Source organism: Crinia signifera, chromosome 2 (genome assembly GCF_055691185.1).
Source record: "Crinia signifera chromosome 2, ASM5569118v1, whole genome shotgun sequence".
In the NCBI taxonomy this organism is placed as follows: Eukaryota; Metazoa; Chordata; class Amphibia; order Anura; family Myobatrachidae; genus Crinia; species Crinia signifera.
In genome coordinates, this window is record NC_139218.1 from 111072052 (window position 1) to 111094472 (window position 22421).

General features: G+C 49.0%; 2 protein-coding genes across 6 annotated transcripts in view; one reads left to right on the forward strand and one right to left on the reverse strand.

Annotated features, from left to right (window-relative positions):
- The window catches only part of LOC146058427 (tudor and KH domain-containing protein-like), an 11290-nt gene extending 6409 nt beyond the window's left edge, over positions 1-4881 (forward strand). The window contains 6 exon segments of the mRNA XM_083170707.1: positions 1-159; positions 390-454; positions 552-703; positions 1072-1176; positions 1256-1331; positions 2408-4881. The exon segment at positions 1-159 is cut by the window's left edge and continues 14 nt beyond it. Coding sequence (XP_083026833.1) covers positions 1-159; positions 390-454; positions 552-703; positions 1072-1176; positions 1256-1331; positions 2408-2886 — 1036 coding nt within the window. The 3' untranslated portion in view covers positions 2887-4881.
- A 139-nt stretch (positions 4882-5020) lies between these two features.
- On the reverse strand, positions 5021-15897 carry LOC146059973 (ornithine decarboxylase antizyme 3-like). 5 transcript variants are annotated; one of them, XM_083172710.1, is made up of 7 exons: positions 15772-15893; positions 11040-11147; positions 10796-10899; positions 6936-7054; positions 5940-6109; positions 5335-5420; positions 5021-5196 (listed from the first exon to the last, which is right to left on the reverse strand). In XM_083172710.1, the coding sequence occupies exons 5-7, from the start codon at positions 6023-6025 to the stop codon at positions 5045-5047; spliced, it is 324 nt and encodes a 107-aa protein (XP_083028836.1). In that variant the 5' UTR covers positions 6026-6109; positions 6936-7054; positions 10796-10899; positions 11040-11147; positions 15772-15893; the 3' UTR covers positions 5021-5044. The 5 variants fall into 5 exon arrangements, with proteins under 5 accessions (XP_083028836.1, XP_083028834.1, XP_083028835.1 ...); XM_083172708.1 differs by lacking the exon at positions 11040-11147 and having other exon boundaries at positions 15772-15897; XM_083172709.1 differs by lacking the exons at positions 11040-11147; positions 15772-15893 and adding an exon at positions 12535-12687.
- Positions 15898-22421: the final 6524 nt, after the last annotated feature.

The following is a 22421-nucleotide window of genomic DNA, read 5'->3' on the forward strand; positions in this document are numbered from 1 at the left end:
GATTCAGGTTGGTGACATTGTGGCTGCCCAGTTCCACCAAGATCAGTTCTGGTACAGAGCGGAGGTACTGGGCTTTCTGGAGAATGGGGATGTGGATCTATACTATGTGGACTATGGTGATAATTGGGACACCCCACAAGAGACTCTCTTCCTTCTCAGGTGAGTGACCATGGCACCTGTTGGCCTGAGGACCAGTGTCTGATATACATGGCTCTTGCGGTTCTATATTCTGTGCCAGTAAATGTAATGTATAGAATGTAATGACAGAGGAAGGTAATACGGAGAGCGTTGGCTTCTCTTGGGACTGGTAGGGATGTTGTACCTCGTATCCAGGTCATGTACATACGTGCTACACCTATGTCATCTTGCATGTACGCGTCTCTCCCCAGGAGTGATTTCCTGAGCCTCCCGTTCCAGGCAGTGGAATGTGGCCTCTCCGAAGTTTCCCCCGCAGGTGCGTCATGCAGGACTGGACTTTTGAAACGGTTTCAGAAGCTTTATTGCAACGTCCAAGTAACTAATTCTCAATCATGAACTTCTCTCTCCAACAGGAGGAACATGGTCGGACGCAGCACTGTGCGCCTTTGACGTCTTGTCGCACTGTGCTCAATGGAAGGTTTTGCAGGCAAAAATCTCTAGTTTCCCCTCCCCTGGGATCTCCCGCTACTACCAGATCCGGCTGTATGATCCCTTCACCAAACCGGTGCGTCTGAGAAGCCCTTCCCCCTGTACTACCTGTGCCCTCCCCTACAGAAAGGGTTACACTTCTGTTCCTTTTTACACCTGTAATATTCAGTGTTGGTCTGCTCCCCCTCCATTTCCATACAGTACACCCCCCCTCCCCCTTCCCACCCACACAGCACTGCTCCCTCCCTTTGGTGCCTTAAAGCATATTGACTACTGTTACCCAGCCTATGAGCCATATTAATGTTTCATTAGTTCAGATGCATTTTTGGGTGATGTGTGGTCCCCTCTGAACACCAGCTGTTCCTCTACCAACCTCTGGGGGGCAGTGCTGTCACCTGAGTATGGCAATGTCACTGTTCATACTCTCTCACCACCATATAACAGATGCTGGACATCGGCAAGGAGCTGATTTGCCGAGGCTTTGCGGTGGAGAGCAGGGTGAGTCCCCAGAGAGTGGATGAAGACGAGTCCCTGGTGTCGCGTCTCATGGTGAGTAACCGAACCTGGCCTGCACTTAAACCATACGGCAAGGAGTTTCCGGACATGACTTCTCGTACTGTCCCTGCAGGAGGAAGTCGCCAACTTGTCCCTGGACCCGGCAGCTTGCAGTTTCGCCAGCCGGCAGGAGAATCTCCTTGTGTCCGGTAAGTGACAGTCTCTCCTCACACTGACCTATATCGTGCACTGGTGATTTATTACTGTCATGGGGTCGGTATTGGAATTATGGCTGTTCTGAGATGTTAGCTGCCCCCACTCCTGCAGTCAGTGAGTACGCTGTGAAGCCACGTGCACCTCTCTGCCCCACACTTCCACCGATTACTGCTCTGACACAGGAGAAGCTGGACATGGCAGCAGTGACGCTGAGTTAGCGAGTGTCGGCTTTACCGCTGCCTAGTGGTAACGAGTGCAGGTGATGGCCACAATGCTTTGGTTCCCCAGATAGGAGCGAGAAGCTTCTATCATGTGTTTTATTTCTCCTGTGTTGGCACAACTTGGGTGGGTGGGTGGCCGGTTATGTTCCGGGGCACCTAGAGTTGGTTTTCTTCTATATATTGTGACCTACATGCTGACTACCCTACCCGCCTAGGAGAATAAGGAGAGAAAAGAATTTGTAATGGTGTGGTGCACCAACAAGAAATTACATACATACAACTTAGCTTTTATTAATTTATGTTTAGAAGCAAGTGAAAAATTATTAAAAAACACAGATGGACAAACAAAAGACAATGAAGTGTGTTAAAAACTTAGCACGTGCGGGCGTGTTGTGTGTGTTTAAACCCTACGTATATATAGTCCACTGTCAGACAGGCTCCTGTTTTAATTCAATCTGGGAATTTATAAGATTCCCTTGAACAGCATCTTATAAATTCCCAGATTGAATTAAAACAGGAGCCTGTCTGACAGTGGACTATATATACGTACGGTTTAAACACACACAACACGCCCGCACGTGCTAAGTTTTTAACACACTTCATTGTCTTTTGTTTGTCCATCTGTGTTTTTTAATAATTTTTCACTTGCTTCTAAACATAAATTAATAAAAGCCAGGTTTTATGTATGTAATTTCTTGTTGGTGCACCACACCATTACAAATTCTTTTCTCTCCTTGAATAAAATACATTTGTCAGTGGTAGCACACCTCTATAGCACATCTTCCTACTACAATCCACGAGTCTTGTGCAATTACACCCAACCTGTATATAACCTACCCGCTTGCCAGGGGAGTCTACAGAGATAATGCGAGCAGATGCAGACCCCAGTCCAGAGCACCAACCGGCCCCCATCTCCTCCCCGCCATACTGTCTGGAGTCTGTAGGAGAAGGGGAGAGCTTGGAGCAGAGCATGGCTAACATCCAGCTGAGCAGCAGTGGCCAATCCACCACCTCCTCCAGCCTGTCAAGTGACTCCTCAGACCAGAACACCAGTAGCTGTGGTTCCTCCTCCACCACATCCTCCTCCACCTGCACAGCCTCCAAGGAGCTGAGCCTTGTGTCTTCATCCTGTGAGGACAGCAGTGTCTACTCCCTACGTGGCTGCTTCTATTATATGAAGGATGAAGTGTCCACCAGCTCCTCAGGGGACGTCATCATCATAAGCTCAGACAGTGAGGATGAGGCAGGCCAAGCGCAGCCGGAGGCCAGGAAGAGGCTTAACGACTCTGGTATGAGGTTTGACTGCTGTCCCACTTTCATGTACTAAAGCCAGGTGAAGGGAGCACTCACATGAGGGTCTGACGTCTTTGGTGTCCTTTGTTGGTGGCAGCTTCATCTCACTACTGTACAAGCCTGTTGGTGGGTCACTGGTCAGGGCTGATGAGAAATGTGTGGCAGGAGATTGGGTGACTTGTTCCCCTGCCAGAGTCACTGGACAGACAAAACTGGATGGAGTGGGGATCGGCTAGAGAAGTGTGGCATGTAGTCTGTATACTACCTCCTCCCCCGCTGCCACAACAGGGTAATTACACCGCTGTCTCTCCTCCTCCTCCTCCCTGCCACACCTGGGTAATTACACCGCTGTCTCTCCTCCTCCTCCTCCTCCTCCTCCCCCCTGCCACAACAGGGTAATTACACCCCTGTCACACCTGGGTAATTACACCGCTGTCTCTCCTCCTCCTCCTGCCACAACAGGGTAATTACACCGCTGTCTCTCCTCCTCCTCCTGCCACAACAGGATAATTACACCGCTGTCTCCTCCTCCCCCCTGCCACAACAGGGTAATTACACCGCTGTCTCTCCTCCTCCCTGCCACACCTGGGTAATTACACCGCTGTCTCTCCTCCTCCTCCTGCCACACCTGGGTAATTACACCGCTTTCTCCTCCTCCCCCCTGCCACAACAGGGTAATTACACCGCTGTGTCTCCTCCTCCCCCCTGCCACAACAGGGTAATTACACTGCTGTCTCTCCTCCTCCTCCTGCCACAACAGGATAATTACACCGCTGCGTCTCCTCCTCCTCCTGCCGCACCTGGGTAATTACACCGCTGTCTCCCCTCCTGCCGCACCTGGGTCATTACACCACTGTCTCTGCCGCACCTTGGTCATTACACCGTTGTCTCCCCTCCTCCTCCCCCTGCCGCACCTGGGTCATTACACTGCTGTCTCCCCTCCTCCTGCCACACCTGGGTAATTACACCGCCCTCTCCCCTCCTCCTGCCACACCTGGGTAATTACACCGCCCTCTCCCCTCCTCCTGCCACACCTGGGTAATTACACCGCTGTCTCTCCTCCTCCTCCTGCCACACCTGGGTAATTACACCGCTGTGTCTCCTCCTCCCCCCTGCCACAACAGGGTAATTACACCGCTGTGTCTCCTCCTCCCCCCTGCCACAACAGGTTAATTACACCGCTGTGTCTCCTCCTGCCACAACAGGGTAATTACACCGCTGTGTCTCCTCCTGCCACAACAGGGTAATTACACCGCTGTGTCTCCTCCTGCCACAACAGGATAATTACACCGCTGTCTCCTCCTCCTGCCGCACCTGGGTAATTACACCGCTGTCTCCTCCTCCTGCCGCACCTGGGTAATTACACCACTGTCTCCCCTCCTGCCGCACCTGGGTTATTACACCACTGTCTCTGCCGCACCTTGGTCATTACACCGCTGTCTCCCCTCCTCCTGCCACACCTGGGTAATTACACCGCTGTCTCCCCTCCTCCTGCTGCCACACCTGGGTAATTACACCGCTGTCTCCCCTCCTCCTGCTGCCACACCTGGGTAATTACACCGCTGTCTCCCCTCCTCCTGCTGCCACACCTGGGTAATTACACCGCTGTCTCCCCTCCTCCTGCTGCCACACCTGGGTAATTACACCGCTGTCTCCCCTCCTTCTCCCCTCCTCCTGCCACACCTGGGTAATTACACCGCCCTCTCCCCTCCTCCTGCCACACCTGGGTAATTACACCGCCCTCTCCCCTCCTCCTGCCACACCTGGGTAATTACACCGCCCTCTCTCCTCCTCCTGCCACACCTGGGTAATTACACCGCCCTCTCTCCTCCTCCTGCCACACCTGGGTAATTACACCGCCCTCTCTCCTCCTCCTGCCACACCTGGGTAATTACACCGCCCTCTCTCCTCCTCCTGCCACACCTGGGTAATTACACCGCCCTCTCTCCTCCTCCTGCCACACCTGGGTAATTACACCGCCCTCTCTCCTCCTCCTGCCACACCTGGGTAATTACACCACTGTCTCTCTCCCCAGATGTGATTTGGATTCCGTCCAGCAATGATGATCCATAGCCATCAGCCACCTGGCTCTACTTCACAGTTTCTCAGATGTATGTTTACCTGTTGTATATATTTTCTTGTTATTAAATGCTTCTGTTAACGCCAGGTTCTGGTTGATTGTGGTTTATTGATTATCGTTTTACTGACACATCTTTGTCCATGTCTGTCGCCAGTCTGTCAATGGTATACACCAAGAAGATGTGCTCAGCGCAGCTCGGAAGGAAGGGCTGATTGGGCCGCACTACTTCAAACCCCAGGTAGCTGAATGCCCGGAGCAGTTGACCTGTGAACAAAGGCACAGGCACAGTTACGCGGCAGTCACTTTATCACCCCATCACTATGCCCTGCCAGTCTGCCACCCACACGCCCCTGCCCTCTGACCCCCAGGATTAGATTGGTCACAGCCGGATCCCAGACTTACCTCTGTCTTTCTGCTTTTTGGGGATACCGACAAGAACCCAAATTACGTCCATCTTCCGTTCCACAAACTCCAGTGTGGCGGTGAGACTGGTGGGGGAGAGAAGCCAAGGGTGGTTATAAAACATCCAATGAAATGTTGGTAGATGTATACATGATATCTGTGGAGACTGGTCTCTGTACATGACATGGACGAGGGGCTCTGTACACGTCTGGTGTGTAGGGGAAGGTGGTCTGTGGGCACATCCTACATGTGTGTAGGGGAAGGTGGTCCGTGGGCCTGTCTGTGAGCAGGGAGGCAGCCTCTGATATGTGCAATGGCCTGGTTGTCTGAAGTTTCCCCCCCCCCCTGAACCCTCGCCCCACCTGGTTGTCTGGAGCTTCCCCCCCCCACACCTGGGCCCTTACCTCACTTGGTTGGCTGGAGCTTCCCCCCCCACCTGGGCCCTTGCGTCACCTGGTTGTCTGAAGCTCCCACCAAGAACCCTCACCTCTCCTGGTTGTCTGAAGCTCCCACCAAGAACCCTCACCTCTCCTGGTTGTTTTAAGCTCCCCCCGGGCCCTCGCCTCTCCTGGTTGTCTGAAGCTCCCACCCCCCAGAACTCTCACCTCTCCTGGTTGGCGTGCGCCCAGAGAATGGTTGCAGAGTCCAGCATCAGGTGGCGGTGTGTCAGCAGTCCGTGCCAGCTGACCATGTCCTGTCCCCGGTTATACTGGAATTCCAGAAAGGCTGGTGCTGCGGAAAGGGATGAGTCTGCGAGCACCGAGAGGTTCCCAGCCTGTGGGGACAGCATCAGTGTTTATAGGTAACTATCCTCTATTACCGTGATGTTCCGGGTAGTGAGGGAGCTTGGAGGGTCTCTTCTAGTAATATCCGCCTGCACCCCCTGGCAATCAGCAGGTGCCGCTGTACTTCCCCTAGTTCCTCACTAGTAGCACTGGATTGTGATATGGATCACACACTGCTTCGTTACATGTAACCAGAGGGGCCACAGAGGGGAATACTGACCCATACATCCTCCACTATCTTACTGTCTGCCCAGGACCCATCCTTTCATATGGAAACGCTGTGCCTTCTGTAGCAGCCACACGTCACATAATAGGGTGGCACAGCTGGTCCCTGGCTTCTAAGTGAGAGGACGCTCACATCTACACATCGAGTAATGGCACCGACCAGGCCCTGAGGACGGAGCGGAATCCCCAGAGACAACAATGTAACACTTATGAGCCTGACTACCTACGGGTCCCTGATGGGGTGGGCACACCATTGGCAGGATGACATCTGCGGTACCCAGGCAGCCCATGCGGAGGTCAGAGCCATCTTATTCACACTACAGGAGCCATGGTTCCGTGGTGTAATAGAGATGGCATTCGTGCATCTGCTCATTGTCTCCGCATATCCCACAGGCTTCCCAGTGGCTGCTGTGTGTACCCTACGTGTCCATAACAATGTCACATTGTATACCTATCACCTTGCAGCATACGCTGTGTACAGATTTATCAGACATTGCGTCAAATGTGCTCTATGGTTGCAGCGCTGGGTGTACCCCCTTATCCCCAAGGCAGAGCACCCCACCATTAGCCACAGAGGCCCAGGTTCCTTACCGCGTACAGCTGTGTGAGATGCGACTGTCTGGTCTCCACTCTCTGGTGCTGGCGCCTCAACTCATGAATGCCAGGGGCAGCACTGGGCAGCACACACTGCAGGTGCCACAGACGTCATGCTGTAGGGAGACAGGAAGGGAAGGCGGCGGTCATGCGAATGGTGCTGCAGAGCTAGCACTCTTCCTGAGTCCTACAGGAATTATAAAGCTGTATCTGGGCCTCGGGGTGCAGTAATTGGGGATTCAAGCACTTAGAAAGGGTTTATACGCACTGTTACCCTAGCATAGTAATATACCCGGTGCTGTACCAGTCACATGCTTATTGCAGTCAGCATAGGGGTACGTGGTGTGGAAATACCACAGTACTCTGTCAGTGGGTCCCCTACTGGGTTACGTGGCACCTGGGGTGGTGGGACACGTGCAGGGGTGACCTGGGGTAGTACCAGGTACAAATTATCTATAGACAATGTAATAGACAAAACCAGCGCTGGTGCCTGCCAGTCATTATCTATGTGGCCAAACAGAAGCGAGTCCTGACCCCACCACATTAACGGAGGTGTCACGTTCAGTCACCTGTTCTCAAACATTGATCTCCTTAAACACTGGACTGTAATGTATTGGAGTGAGCAACATCACAGGGGCCTGTGCAGACGAGGAACACGCCTACCAATGTGACGACGGATGTGATGTCAGCCATCATAACCCTCCCCCAAGTGGTGCAGACATGCCTGCATGTGCCAGACCAATCCCACACCACTGTTACCGCCCCCATCACAACATATATAGTGGTCACAGCAAGACTACAGACAAGGTGCCCATACACGGTACACTTGCCGGCTGCGATGAGATGCGCGCTCCCATTCTCACAGCTCAGAAAGTGCTGCACATACTATTTGTACAAGATCTCATCTCATTGTATAACGTATGTGATACCATCTAGTCCAAATTGCATACAATTATTGTACCGTGTATGAGCACCTTTAGTGTGGAAATCACTGAATAGCGATATCTGCACCTGCCCTTGCATCCAGCCATACACACACACACATATTCCAAATGATCCGGCACTCCCAAACTTATGGGGTTCAGCTGCCTGGGTGCTCTTGTTAGAATACACAAAGGAAGTGTGAACCCTTTTGCCTGACGACGGGGCTACGTGCTCCGAAACGTTGCAAATAAATGAAGTACTATTTATCCAGTCCTTGGAGTGCCGTGTGGTTGTGAGTGTTCCCCCCAGCAAGGGGATCTACCCCCATCCAGCTTCATATATATATATATATATATATATATATATATATATATATATATATATATATATATATACATAGAGAGAGAGAGAGAGTCACCATACGCAGTAGCAGAGTTACATGGGGCATTGCAGATCACTGACACAGGTATATTGCGCAGTGTGGTGTATTGAGGCTGAAAGTACAATAACACAGGTGTATCGCACCTGATGAAAGGCTGTATGTATACCCTTACCTGTAGAACCAGTGTTGGGCAGGTAGTACAGAGAGGCGCTTGTGGGGAAAACTGGTGCTTTGAGCACAGAGTACAAAGATATTAATCCTTGTTCTAAGCCCAGCTGTCTGATACTTGTGATGTCATCACTGACCTCATCACAATCTGCCCTCTATGACATCACAAGCTGCACACTTGCATTCTAGAACCTGACAGCCAGACAATCAGTTGGAACAGACAGGCAGACAGGACAGTCATGTGTAGGTAAGCTGTGCTGACCAATATTTTCTTTTATTGGCAGTTACCACCAAAATCATGGTCCGAAGAAGGTAAGTGATACTTTTTCTAAATCCCCCTCTCAAGGATCAGCACTTTTTTGGCTTGAAAAAAAAAAAAAGAACAAATTTAACAAAAAATAAGTGAAAAGAGACAAAAAAGAAATGAAAATATATATATATATATATATATATATATATATATAATTTAAAAAAAGAAAAAGAAAAAGAAAATATAAGAGAAAAGAAAAGCCGTTTTAAATTGAGAGGGAGGGGGATCCAAAAATTCCATTGTTGTGATTCAGTTGATATTTCTGTGGTAAGATGGTAGGTAAGTCACATAGTTTTTCCATATATTTTGGGAGTTCCCATTGTGAGGTCAGTGATGACATCACAAGTATCAGACAGCTGGGCTTAGAACAAGGATTAATATCTTTATACTCTGTGCTCAAAGCACCAGTTTTCCCCACAAGCGCCTCTCTGTACTACCTGCCCAACACTGGTTCTACAGGTAAGGGTATACATACAGCCCTTCATCAGGTGCGATACACCTGTGTTATTGTACACCTGTGTTAATGATCAGTGGTGCACTGATCATTAGACTTCCACAGGTTCATATGTTTAGCATTAGATAATGAATGACTTCCATACAGAGCAGCAATTCCCACTCTCCGGCCCATACACACTATTACATTATTTCCAATATGGCTTTTTGGAATGATAATCTGCTGAAACAAATGACAAGCAACCATTCCTCCCAACAGCTGGAAAATGGACAGAAACAGTCATCTACAAACATTGGGGCAGATGTATTAACCCTTAACAAGAGATGAATGTAAGTGTGATAAGGAGAGATAAACGTCCAGCCAATCACCTGCCAACTGCCATGTTACAGCCTGTGTTTGTAAAAAGTCAGGTAGGAGCTGATTGGCTGGACGTTTATCTCTCCTTATCACACTTGAGTGTATCCCTGGTTAAGGCTTAATACATCTGCCCCTGTGTGTTACCAATTTGTGTATATGACTATTTTTTTGTCCGTTTGCGCTATATTAGAAACTGTAAATAATAAATAAATGACTATTTGCTCCTAAACATGTCACACATATTCTGCAGCGCTTTAGAGAATATTTGAACACTCACCTCAGTCCCTGCCCCAGTGGAGCTTACACTATATTCCCTACCACATGTACACACAGACATTCTAGGGTTAATTTTGTTAGGAGCCAAATAACCTACCAGTATATTTTTGGATTGTGGGAGGAAACCCACCCAAGTATGGGGAGCATATACAAACTCTGCACAGTTTGAGCCATGATGGGAATTGAACCCATGACCTCAGTGCTGTGAGGCAGTAATGCTAACTGTTACACCATCTGTACTGCCCCCCCCCCCCGTACTGTCTTGTCATTTGCTCCAAAAATATCTAGAGACTGACAATCCATCAAGCTAGATTATGATTCTTCCAATATGTACATCCCCAAAACACAGGCTTCCAGAAATTAACCACAAATATTAAGAATCCCCAATGGTCTCAAGAGGACCATAGCAGGAGTCTGGGAACTGCTACCATTCCCCCTCCCATAGTTTTTTTTTAGGGCTGCGCTACTGCCACTATATTGTAGGTCCCTGGGCTACTACCATTGTGAGACTGTGGTAGCCCATTGTAGTCTATGTGCTATAGACTGCACCACCTGCGAGGCATTGCTAACCAGGCCTGCGCAGACTCCCCACCATCCAGCTGCGTCATGTGCCGGTTTTCAGCGCCCCTGTAGCGAGATCTATACCACTGTTGGTGTCATATTACAGTGTGATCCTACTCTTCAGATAACATTGTCCATGCAATCTTACGGCTATAGCTCCTCTATCCCCAGGACTCACCGGGGGCATATCCCAGCCTCCTATCAGTCACAGTATTCATTAGGACAACTATCCTTAATCTCATGTGAAAAAAGACAATGGGATGCCTATTATCAACACATCTTTAAAAGCTCTACTGCTTAAGAACTGGATGGACAAGGACCATCCTAGGTTACGTGGGCTGCAAGCACTGGAACATCACCACTACAGGCCTGGGAATCTGTCCGAGCCTGAACTTCCAGTATTACCCCAATGGGAACAGCCTTACCATTCATTATCTGGAACAGGAATGGCAGCCTCTCCTCTGTGGATACAGTGGAGCTGAAGGGTATCCACGTTGGCTGGATGGCTTTGCTGCTCACATTACCATGTCTGTAGGAAGAATCAGTCTCATTACTATGTAGTATAATATGGAGAGAAGGGACCCACAACATTACATCTACTGCAGAGAAACCCATCACTTGATGTTGAGTGGTGAGACCATTATCAGTAGTCCAATTATCTGTACTTACAGGAATGCTCAGGTGACCTTATGGGAGATTACCAAGTAGCAGCTGAGCTGCCACATTCAGATCTAATGATCCATTAGTCCTCCATAAGTTCTCTCCAGGGCCTGGCCACTACACAGAGTCAGATAATGATGTCACAACACTGAAGGAGATTATGTTCTGCTACAAATCAGGAGTTAGATGACTTTAAAACTTAGTAATGTTGGTACAAACCTGAGATCCCATCTCAGTGGTAAATGCCTTCCATAGCCCACCTACCCCGCCATCATGTATGGGGCTTGGTGCTCAAAGGGAGGGTAGGATAAGGTGTACAGTCCCATAACAGGGTTATGAGCCCCTCAAACCAATTATTTAGTGTCTTACGTCTAGAAACCTACAATCAACACCCCGACACAGCCAGTCTTGGGTGCTCTGCAGTTACACGTGACCCAATGGGACAATGCCTGGGTCTGCATTGGGCCAAACAGGACACACTTCCTATAGACATCCAGATTACCCCATCAACTGTAGGAAGCATCCTAACCTTGGGTAGTAGCACTGGATGGACACTACGGCACCAGTACTCTGAGTAATGGGAGAGCTTATGCTGGAAGTGTATATAGGGGAAGAGCAGTGTATATTAGGGGAGGCAGTGTATATTAGGGGAACAGGGAGGCAGTGTATATTGGTGGTAGGGGAGCAGGGAGGCAGCGTATATTGGGGGAGTGGAGCGAGAAGGCAGCGTATATTGGGGGAGGGGAGCAGGGAGGCAGCGTATATTGGGGGAGGGGAGCGAGAAGGCAGCGTATATTGGGGGGAGGGGAGCAGGGAGGCAGGGTATATTGTGGGGAGGGGAGCAGGGAGGCAGCGTATATTGGGGGGAGGGGAGCAGGGAGGCAGCGTATATTGGGGGGAGGGGAGCAGGGAGGCAGCGTATATCGGGGGAGGGGAGCAGGGAGGCAGCGTATATCAGGGGAGGGGAGCAGGTAGGCAGTGTATATCGGGGGAGGGGAGCGAGAAGGCAGTGTATATTGGGGGGGGGGCAATGAGGCAGTGTATATTGGGGGAGGGGAGCAGGGAGGCAGTGTATATTGGGGGGAGGGGAGCAGGGAGGCAGCGTATATCGGGGGAGGGGAGCAGGGAGGCAGCGTATATCAGGGGAGGGGAGCAGGTAGGCAGTGTATATCGGGGGAGGGGAGCGAGAAGGCAGTGTATATTGGGGGGGGGGGGCAATGAGGCAGTGTATATTGGGGGAGGGGAGCAGGGAGGCAGTGTATATTGGGGGAGGGGAGCAGGGAGGCAGTGTATATTGGGGGAGGGGAGCAGGTAGGCAGTGTATATTGGGGGAGAGCAGTGTAAATAGGGGGAGGTAGGCAGTGTATATTGGGAGCAAGAAGCTTCTATCATGTGTTTTATTTCTCCTGTGTTGGCACAACTTGGGTGGGTGGGTGGCCGGTTATGCTCCGGGGCATCTAGAGTTGGTTTTCTTCTATATATTGTGACCTACATGCTGACTAACCTTCCCGCCAGCCTGTGGTTCCTCCTCCACCTCATCATCCACCTCATCATCCTCCACCTGCACAGCCTCCGTGGAGCTGAGCCTTGTGTCTTCATCCTGTGAGGACAGCAGTGTCTACTCCCCACGTGGCTGCTTCTATTATATGAAGGATGAAGTGTCTACCAGCTCCTCAGGGGACGTCATCATCATAAGCTCAGACAGTGAGGATGAGGCAGGCCAAGCGCAGCCGGAGGCCAGGAAGAGGCTGAACGACTCTGGTATGAGGTTTGACTGCTGTCCCACTTTCATGTACTAAAGCCAGGTGAAGGGAGCACTCACATGAGGGTCCGACGTCTTTGGAGTCCTTTGTTGGTGGCAGCTTCATCTCACTACTGTACAAGCCTGTTGGTGGGTCACTGGTCAGGGCTGATGAGAAATGTGTGGCAGGAGATTGGGTGACTTGTTCCCTTGCCAGAGTCACTGGACAGACAAAACTGGATGGAGTGGGGATCAGCTAGAGAAGTGTGGCAGCTTGTAGTCTGTATACTCCCTCCTCCCCTCTGCCACACCTGGGTAATTACACCGCTGTCTCTCCTCCTCTGCCCCTCTGCCAGACCTGGGTAATTACACCGCTGTCTCTCCTCCTCCTCCCCTCTGCCACACCTGGGTAATTACACCGCTGTCTCTCCTCCTCCTCCCCTCTGCCACAACAGGGTAATTACACTGCTGTTTCCCCTCCTCCCCCCTGCCACACCTGTGTAATTACACCACTGTCTCTCCTCCCCCCTGCCACACCTGGGTAATTACACCGCTGTCTCTCCTCCTCCCCCCTGACACCTGCGTAATTACACCTCAGTCTCTCCTCCTCCTGCCACACCTGGGTAATTACACCGCTCTCTCCCCTCCTCCTGCCGCACCTGGGTAATTACACCGCTCTCTCCCCTCCTCCTGCCGCACCTGGGTAATTACACCACTGTCTCCCCTCCTCCTGCCACACCTGGCTAATTACACCGCTCTCTCCCCTCCTCCTGCCGCACCTGGGTAATTACACCGCTGTCTCCCCTCCTCCTCCTGCCACACGTGGGTAACTACACCACTGTCTCCCCTCCTCCTGACACACTTGGGTAATTACACCGCTGTCTCCCCTCCTCCTCCTGCCAAACCTGGGTAAATATACCGCGCTACTTGTGTATTCTCACGGCGCCCACGATAATTAGTCGAATGATTTTTCATTGTATCGCATGCCATACATCTGTTACATGCCGCCGTCCGGGATCTGCTGCACCCAGACGGACAGCGGTTGTGGCTCAGAGGCTGGAGGCGGGGGGCGTTGCTGGGCAGCGTCCCAAGCCTCGCTCTGAGGATGGGCGTCGGGGCGATATAGATCAACAAAAAAATTCTGATATGTCGGGCCTTAAATTTGCTACATAATCTCCCCAGGAAAAAAAGTCCTGACATATCTGAATAAATTACATATAGAAATAGTTTGCCTGCAAGAAACTCATTTATCAGAAAAAGAAATAGGGAAGTTAAATATGATGAAGAGAAAGGTAGTGGCAACTGCTCCTTTTAACTCAAAAGCAAGAGGGGTAGCAATATTAATCGCCTCACATTTACATTATGATCTTAATGCTGTAACCATTGATAAAGGAGAGACATGTGAGACATGTTACACCATCTGTACTGCCGCCCCCCCCCCCCCGTACTGTCTTGTCATTTGCTCCAAAAATATCTAGACTGACAATCCATCAAGCTAGATTATGATTCTTCCAATATGTACATCCCCAAAACGCAGGCTTCCAGAAATTAACCACAAATATTAAGAATCCCCAATGTTCTCAAGAGGACCATAGCAGGAGTCTGGGAACTGCTACCATTCCCCCTCCGATAACCGTTGTGTCGTCTGCAAATTTTATAATTTTTACTGACTGTTCTGCTGAGGTGCAGTCGTTTGTGTAGAGGGAGAAGAGCAGGGGGTAGAGGACACATCCTTGAGCGGCACCGGTGCTAATTGTGCATGTGTTTGACATGAATGTGCCTGCTTTCACCGCCTGTTTCCTTTCAGTCAGGAAGTCAGTGATCCAGGAGCATGTAGGTTCTGGGACTCCTAGTGAACGGAGTTTTGGCTCCAGGATGTGAGGGATGATAGTGTTGAATGCCAAGCTGAAATCAACAAATAGTATCCTTGCAAATGATCCAGCACTCCCAAACTTATGGGGTTCAGCTGCCTGGGTGCCCTTGTTAGAAATACACAAAGGAAGTGTGAACCCTTTTGCCTGACGACGGGGCTACGTGCTCCGAAACGTTGCAAATAAATGAAGTACTATTTATCCAGTCCTTGGAGTGCCGTGTGGTTGTGAGTGTTCCCCCCAGCAAGGGATCTACCCCCATCCAGCTTCATATATATATATAAAAGAAGTAGATAAAGATAGCGGCGACTAATTGCTGAGCTGGATATAGTAAAAAATATTTATTTTAGATGACAATACAAGACAAAAAAGTACGTATAAAAAGGAGGACTATTTTTAAGATATAGATATAAAAAAATACAAGAATACAAGGAAAAACTGGAGTAGAATAAAAACACAATCTTCCTAAAATCAAATAAAAAGATATAAAGGAGATTTGCTTAACTTAAAAAGGATGGAGATCAGAGGTTGCCCAACGCGTTTCGTCGATGTGACTTCATCAAGGGGTAACAGGCAACTGAGACCAGACCGGTATTTATACCTGTATGTCTGTCTCCTGGCTATATGACATCACTTCCTGTGATAAATTGGTATGCAGGGCTATAAGGCTATTTAAACAGTTATTTTCTTTATCAAAGTGCTGTTAGTATTACTGGCTACATGTAATCAGACAATCGCTTGGTTCAGAATGAGCAGATAATAAATATAAACATTTATATAAGTCCTAAAAGCATATAAAACGATAATTCGCGGCACTTCCGCCACGTTTCCGGCATCCAGGCAGTCCTACTGCGCATGTCCAAGTTTGTATAAGGCTCGTTTTGACCTTCTTTGCGCATTGCGCATGCGCCGACCGTCAGACGACAAGATAGAGTTCTAGGCATTCTCAGGATGGAGTGTCCGTTTCATATATATAGAGAGAGAGAGAGTCACCATACGCAGTAGCAGAGTTACATGGGGCATTGCAGATCACTGACACAGGTATATTGCGCTGTGTGGTGTATTGAGGTTGAAAGTACAATAACACAGGTGTATCACACCTGATGAAGGGCTGTATGTATACCCTTACCTGTAGAACCAGTGTTGGGCAGGTAGTACAGAGAGGCGCTTGTGGGGAAAACTGGTGCTTTGAGCACAGAGTACAAAGATATTAATCCTTGTTCTAAGCCCAGCTGTCTGATACTTGTGATGTCATCACTGACCTCATCACAATCTGCCCTCTATGACATCACAAGCTGCACACTTGCATTCTAGAACCTGACAGCCAGACAATCAGTTGGAACAGACAGGAAGACAGGACAGTCATGTGTAGGTAAGCTGTGCTGACCAATATTTTCTTTTATTGGCAGTTACCACCAAAATCATGGTCCGAAGAAGGTAAGTGATACTTTTTCTAAATCCCCCTCTCAAGGATCAGCACTTTTTTGGCTTGAAAAAAAAAAAAAAAAAGAACAAATTTAATAAAAAATAAGTGAAAAGAGACAAAAAAGAAATGAAAAAAAAAAAATATATATAATTTAAAAAAAGAAAATATAAGAGAAAAGAAAAGCCGTTTTCAATTGAGAGGGAGGGGGATCCAAAAATTCCATTGTTGTGATTCAGTTGATATTTCTGTGGTAAGATGGTAGGTAAGTCACATAGTTTTTCCATATATTTTGGGAGTTCCCTTTGTGAGGTCAGTGATGACATCACAAGTATCAGACAGCTGGGCTTAGAACAAGGATTAATATCTTTGTACTCTGTGCTCAAAGCACCAGTTTTCCCCACAAGCGCCTCTCTGTACTACCTGCCCAACACTGGTTCTACAGGTAAGGGTATACATACAGCCCTTCATCAGGTGCGATACACCTGTGTTATTGTACACCTGTGTTAATGATCAGTGGTGCACTGATCATTAGACTTCCACAGGTTCATATGTTTAGCATTAGATAATGAATGACTTCCATACAGAGCAGCAATTCCCACTCTCCGGCCCATACACACTATTACATTATTTCCAATATGGCTTTTTGGAATGATAATCTGCTGAAACAAATGACAAGCAACCATTCCTCCCAACAGCTGGAAAATGGACAGAAACAGTCATCTACAAACATTGGGGCAGATGTATTAACCCTTAACAAGAGATGAATGTAAGTGTGATAAGGAGAGATAAACGTCCAGCCAATCACCTGCCAACTGCCATGTTACAGCCTGTGTTTGTAAAAAGTCAGGTAGGAGCTGATTGGCTGGACGTTTATCTCTCCTTATCACACTTGAGTGTATCCCTGGTTAAGGCTTAATACATCTGCCCCTGTGTGTTACCAATTTGTGTATATGACTATTTTTTTGTCCGTTTGACATGTTTAGGAGCAAATAGTCATTTATTTATTATTTACAGTTTCTTCTATAGCGCACACATATTCTGCAGCGCTTTAGAGAATATTTGAACACTCACCTCAGTCCCTGCCCCAGTGGAGCTTACACACTATATTCCCTACCACATGTACACACACAGACATTCTAGGGTTAATTTTGTTAGGAGCCAAATAACCTACCAGTATATTTTTGGATTGTGGGAGGAAACCCACGCAAGTATGGGGAGCATATACAAACTCCGCACAGTTTGAGCCATGATGGGAATTGAACCCATGACCTCAGTGCTGTGAGGCAGTAATGCTAACTGTTACACCATCTGTACTGCCCCCCCCCCCGTACTGTCTTGTCATTTGCTCCAAAAATATCTAGACTGACAAACCATCAAGCTAGATTATGATTCTTCCAATATGTACATCCCCAAAACACAGGCTTCCAGAAATTAACCACAAATATTAAGAATCCCCAATGGTCTCAAGAGGACCATAGCAGGAGTCTGGGAACTGCTACCATTCCCCCTCCCATAGTTTTTTTTTAGGGCTGCGCTACTGCCACTAAATTGTAGGTCCCTGGGCTACTACCATTGTGAGACTGTGGTAGCCCATTGTAGTCTATGTGCTATAGACTGCACCACCTGCGAGGCAGTGCTAACCAGGCCTGCACAGACTCCCCACCATCCAGCTGCGTCATGTGGCGGTTTTCAGCGCCCCTGTAGCGAGATCTATACCACTGTTGGTGTCATATTACAGTGTGATCCTACTCTTCAGATAACATTGTCCATGCAATCTTACGGCTATAGCCCCTCTATCCCCAGGACTCTAACCATCTCCCAGATCCCACCACTGGACCACCCACTGTCACACATTAAGCCACTTGGAAACATGACCCATTCTTGGTCCTCAGGGCTGAGTGACAACCAGTAGTACAGGAGAATGAAGGCTGCATGTCTGGTACTAGAGATAGGATGCTAGAGACTGGGACCCGATGGTGAGATTGAACCTTTAGTGGTTCTGTACTGGTGGCATTGTGACACAGAGTCCGTATTAATCTGAGCACTGAGAGGAAGCCTAATACATCCCTTACCAGTAGCAGAGGTTACACTAAGAATCAGAATCATCTTTATTGGCCAGGTATACTTGCGTATGCTTGGAATTTTTTGTGGTAACAGTGCAGCATCAATCAGGGGTGGGAAGAGAGGCATAAACATACATCACATACATTTCACATGTATCTAGAAAAGTTCGAGTTAGTATTTGGTATGTTCAATACGGTTTAGTTGGTGGACAGCTATTGGGAAGAAGCCTTTTGTAGTTCTTGTCGTCTTTGCTGGGATGGACCTAAAACGTCTGCCTGACGGAAGGGGTTCAAACAGGTTGTGGCCAGGGTGTAGCTTGTCCGCCAAGATCTTTCCTGCACGCTTATTGACCTTGGCTAGGTATAGTTCTTGGACAGTGGGGAGCTCCGACATTGCAGCTGTGTGAGACCACAGTGCAGAACACCAGTATGATGGAGGAGAATCTTATTATACAAGCTCACCCCAGACACCACAAAGGAGTTCAAGACCATATTTATTAGTTACACAGCAGATTGTTTCTTATAGTTTGTGTTCTGCGTCAGTATATGCCATATCCATAGATGCCAAGCTTCCGCTTCCCACCCGCTGCCAGGACAGGAAGCTATTCCATAATGTACAGGGGGGCGAGAGTTGCTGTGTGGGTCTTCTCCAGAGACAGCTGGACTGTAGAGACAGAAGCAGAGTGTTAGACCTCCCCTGACCAATACACCCGTCTACTGCACATGGTCTGAGGCCCACCTGGGGCATAAGCTACAGAACCACAGTGCAGTCCTGTGGAAGCCACCATTACCAGAGCCACGACTGTAGGGGACAATGCTCTGAGGCAGGATGTTACCTAATATTACATCCATCTCTCAGTATCCCTGCTATGCACTAAAGCTAATTCACAGATAAGTGGCCACTACCAGTTCCCAGATCCTGCAGGGACAGAATTTATTTATCCAATCCCAAAAGAAAGGTAAAAAACATTAGGCCTATATATATATATATATATATATATATATATATATATATATATATATATATATATATATATATATATATATATATATATATAGAGCAATATCAATGTGAGCACATTTAGGGCCTTATTCAGATCTGATCAAAGTACAATATTTTTCCAAAAATGGGTAAAAGCATGTGCATTGCCGTTGGGGCATATGTAACATGTATAGATTTATATTGGTGTTTTGTTTCTGTGCAGGGTAAATGCTGACTGCATTATTTTTAATCCAAAATTTAGATGGCATTTCCAAAACACTCAAATCAGATCTGAATAAGGGAATTAATGTTAATTTTTAAAACCAGTGATAAAATTAAAATACAGTGGTGTGTGTCTAGTGCCAGACAGGATAATGGGCCTTATTCAGATCAATATGGTACTGCATGCATTCACACGCAGTACCAATGATGGTCGTCTGCGAACGCTGGGCGTTCTCATGGTAATGAGGCAGTGATGCGGGTGTAGGGGGCGGGTAGCGGACATCTATCATTACCCGAGCCATGCAAATTGATGTCTATGCAAAACATAAATTCGCAGCTGATCGGACAAAGACTCAGTTTAAGGGGGGTGGGGGGCGCTTTCGCCGGGCGGGGTTTGGTGGACTCGCAAGGCTGCGAATTCGCAGTCTTGCGAATAAACCACCCATCTGTAAGGGACTATCACAAAGAAGAACACTGCCTGAAAGATTGGTCAGCTGACGTACCTTATATGCGTGTAGAAATTTGGGACAAGAACCATAAAGTATTAATGCACAAGTTAAGCAGGCCTATGCAATATTTTTGTGTAATTTACTTTCTCTTTTGCAGCTCATACATTACAGAAGAAATGAAGTATATGAAATACATGATGCCAAAAAATGGCATGTGAGACTGGTGGGACATGTGAGACTGGTGGGACATGTGAGACTGGTGGGACATGTGAGACTGGTGGGACATGTGAGACTGGTGGGACATGTGAGACTGGTGGGACATGTGAGACTGGTGGGACATGTGAGACTGGTGGGACATGTGAGACTGGTGGGACATGTGAGACTGGTGGGACATGTGAGACTGGTGGGACATGTGAGACTGGTGGGACATGTGAGACTGGTGGGACATGTGAGACTGGTGGGACATGTGAGACTGGTGGGACATGTGAGACTGGTGGGACATGTGAGACTGGTGGGACATGTGAGACTGGTGGGACATGTGAGACTGGTGGGACATGTGAGACTGGTGGGACATGTGAGACTGGTGGGACATGTGAGACTGGTGGGACATGTGAGACTGGTGGGACATGTGAGACTGGTGGGACATGTGAGACTGGTGGGACATGTGAGACTGGTGGGACATGTGAGACTGGTGGGACATGTGAGACTGGTGGGACATGTGAGACTGGTGGGACATGTGAGACTGGTGGGACATGTGAGACTGGTGGGACATGTGAGACTGGTGGGACATGTGAGACTGGTGGGACATGTGAGACTGGTGGGACATGTGAGACTGGTGGGACATGTGAGACTGGTGGGACATGTGAGACTGGTGGGACATGTGAGACTGGTGGGACATGTGAGACTGGTGGGACATGTGAGACTGGTGGGACATGTGAGACTGGTGGGACATGTGAGACTGGTGGGACATGTGAGACTGGTGGGACATGTGAGACTGGTGGGACATGTGAGACTGGTGGGACATGTGAGACTGGTGGGACATGTGAGACTGGTGGGACATGTGAGACTGGTGGGACATGTGAGACTGGTGGGACATGTGAGACTGGTGGGACATGTGAGACTGGTGGGACATGTGAGACTGGTGGGACATGTGAGACTGGTGGGACATGTGAGACTGGTGGGACATGTGAGACTGGTGGGACATGTGAGACTGGTGGGACATGTGAGACTGGTGGGACATGTGAGACTGGTGGGACATGTGAGACTGGTGGGACATGTGAGACTGGTGGGACATGTGAGACTGGTGGGACATGTGAGACTGGTGGGACATGTGAGACTGGTGGGACATGTGAGACTGGTGGGACATGTGAGACTGGTGGGACATGTGAGACTGGTGGGACATGTGAGACTGGTGGGACATGTGAGACTGGTGGGACATGTGAGACTGGTGGGACATGTGAGACTGGTGGGACATGTGAGACTGGTGGGACATGTGAGACTGGTGGGACATGTGAGACTGGTGGGACATGTGAGACTGGTGGGACATGTGAGACTGGTGGGACATGTGAGACTGGTGGGACATGTGAGACTGGTGGGACATGTGAGACTGGTGGGACATGTGAGACTGGTGGGACATGTGAGACTGGTGGGACATGTGAGACTGGTGGGACATGTGAGACTGGTGGGACATGTGAGACTGGTGGGACATGTGAGACTGGTGGGACATGTGAGACTGGTGGGACATGTGAGACTGGTGGGACATGTGAGACTGGTGGGACATGTGAGACTGGTGGGACATGTGAGACTGGTGGGACATGTGAGACTGGTGGGACATGTGAGACTGGTGGGACATGTGAGACTGGTGGGACATGTGAGACTGGTGGGACATGTGAGACTGGTGGGACATGTGAGACTGGTGGGACATGTGAGACTGGTGGGACATGTGAGACTGGTGGGACATGTGAGACTGGTGGGACATGTGAGACTGGTGGGACATGTGAGACTGGTGGGACATGTGAGACTGGTGGGACATGTGAGACTGGTGGGACATGTGAGACTGGTGGGACATGTGAGACTGGTGGGACATGTGAGACTGGTGGGACATGTGAGACTGGTGGGACATGTGAGACTGGTGGGACATGTGAGACTGGTGGGACATGTGAGACTGGTGGGACATGTGAGACTGGTGGGACATGTGAGACTGGTGGGACATGTGAGACTGGTGGGACATGTGAGACTGGTGGGACATGTGAGACTGGTGGGACATGTGAGACTGGTGGGACATGTGAGACTGGTGGGACATGTGAGACTGGTGGGACATGTGAGACTGGTGGGACATGTGAGACTGGTGGGACATGTGAGACTGGTGGGACATGTGAGACTGGTGGGACATGTGAGACTGGTGGGACATGTGAGACTGGTGGGACATGTGAGACTGGTGGGACATGTGAGACTGGTGGGACATGTGAGACTGGTGGGACATGTGAGACTGGTGGGACATGTGAGACTGGTGGGACATGTGAGACTGGTGGGACATGTGAGACTGGTGGGACATGTGAGACTGGTGGGACATGTGAGACTGGTGGGACATGTGAGACTGGTGGGACATGTGAGACTGGTGGGACATGTGAGACTGGT

Bases quoted from the DNA above. Each gene is read 5' to 3' on its own strand.
- LOC146059973 (XM_083172708.1), bottom strand. From the start codon at position 6,025: ATGGTCAGCTGGCACGGACTGCTGACACACCGCCACCTGATGCTGGAC. The intron at 5,421-5,939 runs GTGAGAGTTCTG...CTCCCCCACCAG, and splicing joins GCGCACGCCAACCAGGAGAG to TCTCACCGCCACACTGGAGT. The intron at 5,197-5,334 runs GTAAGTCTGGGA...CTTTGTTCACAG, and splicing joins CAAAAAGCAGAAAGACAGAG to GTCAACTGCTCCGGGCATTC.